The 8,055-nt window shown below is 41.0% G+C and overlaps 1 protein-coding gene across 1 annotated transcript in view; it reads right to left on the reverse strand.

Moving 5' to 3' along the window:
- The window catches only part of LOC109532526 (CREB-binding protein-like), a 17,735-nt gene extending 14,961 nt beyond the window's left edge, over positions 1 to 2,774 (reverse strand). Inside the window, exons 1-4 of the mRNA XM_019897381.1 lie at positions 2,528 to 2,774; positions 2,061 to 2,174; positions 1,732 to 1,767; positions 1,385 to 1,612 (exon numbers count right to left, since the gene is read on the reverse strand). Of these exons, the coding sequence (XP_019752940.1) occupies positions 1,385 to 1,612; positions 1,732 to 1,767; positions 2,061 to 2,174; positions 2,528 to 2,774 (625 nt within the window). The remainder of the gene's footprint in view (positions 1 to 1,384; positions 1,613 to 1,731; positions 1,768 to 2,060; positions 2,175 to 2,527) is intronic.
- Positions 2,775 to 8,055: the final 5,281 nt, after the last annotated feature.

Here is an 8,055-nt window from a genome sequence, read left to right on the forward strand (position 1 = left end):
TTCATCTTTGCAGGCGTAAATTTATCATTGCAGGCATAAGCTTTCTTCTTTGCGAGCATAATCAATCAATCAATCAATATCAAAATAACAATAATAACATTAATAATAAGCGAATGTATGATAACTAAAAATAATCAACCTATCAAAAGCTCTGTGTATACTGTGTGACAATGTCATTCTATACCAACCTGCCTCAACTGGCGGATCGCAATCCACTACCGGATCGCCGACCTCCTCTGTCTGGACCTCCTCTGTCCAGACCCTTGGCAAATTGTGTAAAATAATCATTTATAAAGTGATTTTTACGTTCTACATTTTATATTTGTGGACTATAATCTGCGCATTACCGCGATCGCTTGTTAAAATTATCCGTTGTATTGTTTGCGTGCACTAACAGATGTATTGCAGAGGACCGCAGCAGCGCGACTGTGTGTTGTATAATGTTTGACTAACTGGAGACCCTGGCTGAGCAGGGCATGTCGGCGAGAACGATGCGCTGATTGGCTCCTCTGAACTTAAGGTGTGCCCATATATCAGCATCAGCACGCGTCTATCCCAATACACACGCATTCAAAATGGATGATTGTGTCAGGAAACAGACGCATGCGCGACGCCACAGTGTGCTCACAGCTTCAGTCCAGGAGAGCCGCACACAGACAATTAGACAAGACGAATCGCGGGAGGTTTCGATTGTGTGCAGTTTTGCTCCTGTCTACCCGGGGATCTTTGCAGCTGTTTAACAGCAGAACACCGCAACATGGTAAATGAACATCACAATGGCGTCCTCAAATAATATTTGCATGCCTCAGACATTGCATTCACCTTTAGTGGAAGAACAGCACTGCACTTTCCTGTGCTCCCTTGTGTCAGTATTTAAAATGGTTCTTAACTCCTCTTCTGATATATTTTTCAGTGATTTCAGAGGGGATGTGAAAAGGGGAATTGTACAAATGAAAAGGATATTTTTGTTTTCATGTTGAGTATTTATTCTGGTAAAATGAGTATTTTGTTTTGTTTTTGTTAAATTAAGGGAAAAAAAAAAGACAACTACTGTTTTACAAAGTTAAAGTAAAAATGTCTTATTTCCCTAAAAGGGCTATTTCTATTATTAAGCAGGCACAACTTAACAAAATAAAAGAGTTCCTGTGCCTCAACACAATACCTCTCATTATTTGCTGTGTACTGGCAAAGTGAATAATTGTTATTTTCATGCACCCCGTTATTGGTTGGTTGTGAGGAGTGTTGATTTATATAAGCTTGGCTTGACCATACTAAATGGGCATATAGTCCTGCTCCCCATGACCGCCGTACATGGGACCGGACCTTGGTCTTATTAAAAAAAAAAAAAGTGGACCTACAGCATTTCTAGTTGAGGACCACTGACCTAGTGCATTCATATTTCGCAGCTGCTGGTGCCCCTGTGGGTTCTGTTGAGCAGGACCCTGCTTCTGAGCAGGGGACTGGTTGCCATAACGGAGACCCAGAGCGGCATAGGGCCTCTGCATAGAGCTGGGGTCGATGTGTGTGGTTGCACTGTTGATGGTCAGGGCACTGGGTTGGCTGGCCCCAGGGGAACCTAGGGTGAGAAGGAAAATAATGTTAACATATTTCTCTAATGAACACCAGGTAAGACATTTTATTCTTGGACTAAAACATCTATTTGGGTTTTATTCACAGTGGTCGATAAGCACAGCACCGCTCCTCGGTGTGCTGCTGGCTGACAGGCAGCACGCTGCCTTGGTGGGGGATTTAAATCCGTCATCGGCTCTTTGAACCAATCAGAGACCAGCCCGGCGTCAAGGCCCTGCCTCCCCACTAGGACGAAACAGCAAAGCCCCTCCCCTGGGTGTCCCTTTACAGACTCAGCCTTGTCTGAGGAATCCTGCCTCAGTTCCACCCCTCACGCTCAGCTCTGTGCAACCTGCAGGTGGCACCCCCTTATACTTTCACATTAACTTGAGACTAACACTCAGGATTTCCCACCCTAATAACCAAGCATACAGTGTCTTCAGTTCCTATCTTGTTTTTAGCATTTAAATGTCCACAATTACAGCACTCACGTTGCTGGTTTCTCTTATCGCTTGCGTTCTTCAGAGGCAGGCAGACGGGACAGTCATGCCGCATGCAGTTCTTCCAATGGGAGATGATCTGTCTGGATGATGCACAGTGGGCCACTATGGGAGGAGAGATTGAAAGGCGACACAAGCATTGAATGAACTATGCGCGCCCCCTCTCAATTTAAATGTGTTGATTCAGATATTCCTTCAAGCATTTTACTACAAAGTTCTGTTCCTTCAGCTTTGTTTACTCAGGCCATGGGCTTGTCTCATAGTCAATAAGTGCTTTTCCACCATCTTGGGGAATATCTAGACAATTACAAGCCTTTTTGAGTCACATGCAGATTTGGCTATCTGTGGCAGGACTTGTACACTCCTACACTTACAGGAGATCAAAACACATGCAAAACTATAGGACACAATTTTGGAGATGCTATGGACTTAAAAAAAACAAAAGAAAAAAAACTCACCCTGGCAAGACTTGCCCGCCTGGCAGTGGGTAATGTGGTTGAGGACATTCTTCATGGTGCGACAGTGGGGGAGAGTGCAGGCCCTCACCACCCCCTTGGCCCGCTCCCACCGCTGGCACTTGTCCGCGTGGAGCAGCAGGACCAGCTGCTGCTGAATGAGTTTGCGCTTCTCAGGATCGGCCGTCGGACCGGCTGACACGCTGCCGGTGCTGGGTACCATACCCAAAGGCGCAACCTGCTGCTGCATCTGGACCGAGACAACGCGACACGTCTCAATGTGAGCAATCCAAGTAATTAAACTCGAACAAAAAGTGACAAGATGACCTGATTTCTGACAAATTGACCAGAACTCATCACATGCTGATCGTGTTGCCAATTTTTTTAAAAATCTTTAAAAAACGAATCCTCGTTATCCCTCAGCTAGACCAGGTCTGGGGAACACGACAGCACCCCAGCTATCCAACTAAAGCAGCCTCATCCGGATCTGATGTCGCATTGTGGAATAAAAGGCCTCTGAAAAGTGACAGGATGACCTGATTTCTGACAAGTTGACCTGAACTCATCACATGTTGATCTTTTCGCCCATTTTTAAAAAATCTTTAAAAAAAAGAATCCGAGTGATCCCTAAACCGGACCAGGTCTGGGGGAGACTACAGCACCCCAGCTATCCAACCAGACCAGCCTCATACGGATCTGATGTTGCATTTTGGAATACAAGGCCTCTGAAAAGTGACAAGATGATCTGAGTTCTAACAAGTTGACCTGAACTCATCACATGTTGATATTCATATTAAACAAACAAGGTATATTTGGTTGCATCACACAAAATGAAGGCTTCCTTGCTCTGTTGTTGGTGATGTGTCTGACAGTGACTCACACAAACTGCACTCCTCCTTTGAAAGACAAAAGCATCCATTTGGTATGTTTTTACTTTGCCCTCATTCAAATCCAAATCCAAACACCTACCTTTCGCAAAATTAAACTACACATGGTGATAAGAAAGGATGGGCAGTAATGTTTTACGTTTTCTGTTGATTGATCTTCCACATAAATTGTGATGTCTTTGTAATGTTGCACACCCTCCCACAATTCTGACTCCGCCTTTGAATGACAAACACCTGCATTCAACAAGATCATATTTGACGTTCACTTCCCCTCCAAGTCCAAAAGAGGACATGCAGAAAAAGTTTACATGTTCTGATGACTTATCCTCCACATTGATTGTCACGTGTGTCTGCTGTTGTGGGAGCTTGTGCGATTGTGACTCCTCCTATTCAACAAACACTTACATTTAACATGTTCATACTTACAGTAACTCCTACTAATAGGAAGAATCCACATGCGGCAAGACTTTAAATTTTAGAGGGCACCATATCATTTTTATTTGGGCCTGTGTACAATTGAAGTGCCTCACACAGTTCCAAATGGGTCTTTGGTGGTTTGGGATGGAGCTAGAAAATTAAATCAAACATTGGTAGTTGTGATTTAATTGTTAATTGTAGTGACTTGTGTGTTTTTACCGTCACTGGTTGCACAGACAGCTTGAATGCACCCGAGAGATCAAAATGCCAAAGCTCTGACAGTGAGAAAAGTCCTTCCTAATTTATTCAACAAAATCAGTCAAACAACTGACCTGGTGCAATTGAAGTGCTCTCCGGAGTCTTTTTCGATTATTGATATTATTTGGAATTCTAAGATCGCAGCATATCTCTTCCCAGAAGCCTTGACTGGCCGCATTTGTGTCTTTCCACAATCGTTGCACATGGTCGATAGCTTGCAAAATATTTGCAATCCAAACTTTTCTTGTCTTGTTCTAGAGAAAAAAAAGTAAGAGCATGATTACAATGTAACACCAGTGATGCAATTTTTGTTTTATATCATCTCAATCAACACCTTACCCCAAAGACCTTGAATGACAGAACTCTGTGTGAAGAAGAGAAACACATTTTCATGTTATTAAAAATTACATTCAAAAGAAAATGTTGAAATAATACACCGATTTAATATATTAACATAAGATTATGTGACTCGTTGCATAATATGGTTAAAAATAGAAAAAGTACAACAAAAATATGAACTCCATTTCACCCTGTAAGACACAGATGTCGAAATTAATACATGAGCAAGATTTTTTGACAACTTAGTAACTGCAGAAAAATAGTCAAGCATCAGCTAGAAGTTACTAGAACTAAAAACAACTCCAAATATACAGTGTTTCAAATACAATATGAGTTTTCAAATACCAAATGCCATTTATTACAATGTATAAGCATGTAAGAAGTGCAGAGGTCTCAGGTAATTTGTCAGGTTTACAAGCTATTCTGGCAAACAGCAAGTCTGAACGTTTCAGCCATGCAACATGGACATAACCAGCTCTCATTCAAATTTGTTGAATGTTTTCCAAAATGACAATGTACACATGTTCCAGGCGTTAAAGTGAAGAAAAGAAAAACGTGAAGGAAATTTACTCAATTGAATCTTGAACAACACAATTGTTCAAAATAAGCAGATGAGCACCTCTGGAGATTTGCCGACAGTATAACTTCATGCACCAATGGACACTTCTTCCATCCAAAAGCATCGCAAGGGCAAACAACAGGACTCATTCACCAATGTAAATGTGGTTTTGAGAGAAAAATTGCATGCCCTACCAGTGATAATTTTACAGTTTACCCCCAGCGAGTCCCAAGGACTCGCTGATCAGAAAAGTATGAGTCCCATTATGTATTTAGGGTCCCAAATTTCGAATTCTGAAATGGTCTACTTATTCAATTGCATATGATAACACAAACAACAACATATACATACAATTATAAACAAATGCTGCAAAAATTTAAATAATTCAGTCGCAGGCCTGAGGATTTCTGAAATTCACGGTAACTGTTTTTCGGTTCCCTCGGATTACCTAATGGGAAACTGCGGTAACTAATTTTGGGTTCCGTAAACGTTCATCATGGGAACGCATTTTTCTATTTTGACTGATATTCATAATCAAGAATTCTGAAACTCAAAAGTATAATGTTTCAAGGGTAAATGTTTGAAAACTATGCATTAACAATGAACATCACATCAGCAGCTATGTACTCCAGGTTTATTCAAAAAAATAAATGGATCAAAATATGGTGTACTCATATGGCATCACACAGCATACCACAAAATCAGAGTATTTTTTCCAATCTCACACTGCAAAGATTAATTTACTGGAAATCATTAATACAGGTAAGTATTGATGTGGCTTGACATCCTCTTCCCAAGACGATGCATGTGTAATCTACTATCAATTTGACGAAAGAAGAGAGGTGATTTAAAAATTTGCTCCGGAGCAAATGCTCGTTTGCGGGGCAGCACCGATGTAAAATGGTACGAGTGAACGCTACAGGGTTAAAAATTAGCTCCAGAGCAAATGCTGGTCTGTTTTACTTGCTGCGGTGAGCCGATCCACTCACATCGCGCACGTGCGCATCGATGCATCGATTAATATCGATTCTTTTCCAGACCCTTAGCAGATATAGACACTTGAACGCAAGACATACGAAGAGCAGCGGCTATAAGAACTGTTCACTAGCTGCTGGAGGTTGTTGGGGGAAGAGCGGCCTCCTCTTTCCCGCGTGTTCGTTGAATTTCGGACGAGGAGAATGTTGGTAATCCAAATAAAGGCTGGAGGCGATGAACAGTTCCTTCGAAGGGTTTAATTTATTTTTCTGCAGTTTACGAATCAATTCGGGCTCCTGAGGGGTCCAGATTTGAATCAGGAAGCGTAAAAGACACACATTCATGAGATTATATAGAGACAATATGATAATGAGAGTCGGGGAGGTACGCCTCTCATGCAAATCCCGGAAACAAAGAAAGTAACATGTCATCTGACCCGGTGTGGCTGGAAGAAGTTGGGAGTGGTGAGGTGAGACCAGACCACCACTACCCACCATTTGGTGTGATGGCAGGAACACGATATTTGAGATTACAGTTCCTCTTTCGATGTTAAACATGTCTTATGGAGGGGGGCCCTAAAAGTGGTGGGGGTCGAGGTGCACTAAAGGTGATCGTAAACACAGTGAGCAGGAAATCCCTCCAACAACATTCTACATTCTTTGTTTCTTTCAAATCCAACTAACAGAGAGGAATAATACCTTAACAAGGTATTTTGTGATTTATTTGGCTGTGTATACGAAACTAAATGTAAGACCTGATTGTAATTGTTCTATTTTGTCATATAGAAACCGAAAGTGTATTTTTTGTTGCTCATGACCTCCGAAGTGGCAGGCGGCAACGAGGTTAACTTGAGCCCACATTTTTGTATTAGCCTCGTATATTGTTTCTCTATTGTAAATTGCTGAATGTATTTTATTTCACCAACAGTTTTCACGGTGTTGGTGTACAAAGGCAAAGACACAATTAAACAACCGTCATTTGGAAACCGTGCCCTGGTTTTGTTACTTTGGAGCAACAATAACATGACTGAAACTCAAACGTTTCAGTAATGCGTATTTCATTGCCCACATAGGTAAAATGCTAAAGTAACAAATTCAGATTACTTCTTCGTCAAGCAAATGGAAAAAAATACTTACCCTTTGTGTCGCTTACTCATCTTTACAAACAATCGCACTGATAGGATGTTGTTGAGGCATGTCGCTCCCAACTTTATTCAAGAACGAGCGATGAGACGAAGTGGGTCGAGGCTCCGAAACTTGTGTCGCGGAAGTGGAACTGCGGTCAAGCCAGCCTCCACTGGCAAAATTGAAGTCAAGTGAGCCGCCACTGCGATTATCAGTGCTCTGCATTACGGTAATCTGCCGCCAGCGAGTGGCGTTAGCCACCTTCAAAATAAAAGCGCCTCCACTAATGCATAAACGTCATTTGTTTGGGTTAAAAGAAATTAATAAAAATATAAAATAAGTACTTTATTGTTTATTGAACATATAGAACATACAATACAATAACAGATTGACAAAAGTGAAGGCAAGTAAAAACTATAAAAAGAAAAGAAAAATAAAGACATCACAGTTTTATGTTCAAAGGAGTAGGAAAATAAAGACATCACAGTTTTATGTTCAAAGGAGTAGGAAGAAGGAAATAACTTATCTCGTCCTACCCCTTGTTATGTAACAGTATGTGAATTGATCTTTTTTCAATACAAAGAAGAAAAAATCTACACATCATCAAATACTTTTACCCTGATGTGGGTATACATCAGTGGTGGGCCGTGCATTTCAACCTTAGGCCTTCAGTGACGTCACATACATACACAATATAGGCTCGTCAAGCAGCACTTAATTTCAGGAGCATTGAAAACCATCAAGTATGCATTCACAATTAAGAGCAGGAAACTAAATTTACAGATAGTCAAAAATAAAAAGATGATTTAAAAATACGAAATAAAATGCCACCCAAATTACGCTGTGTGATAAACAACAAGTCTGTCCAATAAATTGCGCAATGTCGCAGTTTCATATAAGACACCAACCAAACAACAACAAAACAAACTATTCTTTGAAAATAAACAGATCATTTGCATTTTGAAAATCGGC

Source organism: Hippocampus comes, unplaced genomic scaffold (assembly GCF_001891065.2).
Source record: "Hippocampus comes isolate QL1 unplaced genomic scaffold, H_comes_QL1_v1.1 scaffold238, whole genome shotgun sequence".
Taxonomy (NCBI): Eukaryota; Metazoa; Chordata; class Actinopteri; order Syngnathiformes; family Syngnathidae; genus Hippocampus; species Hippocampus comes.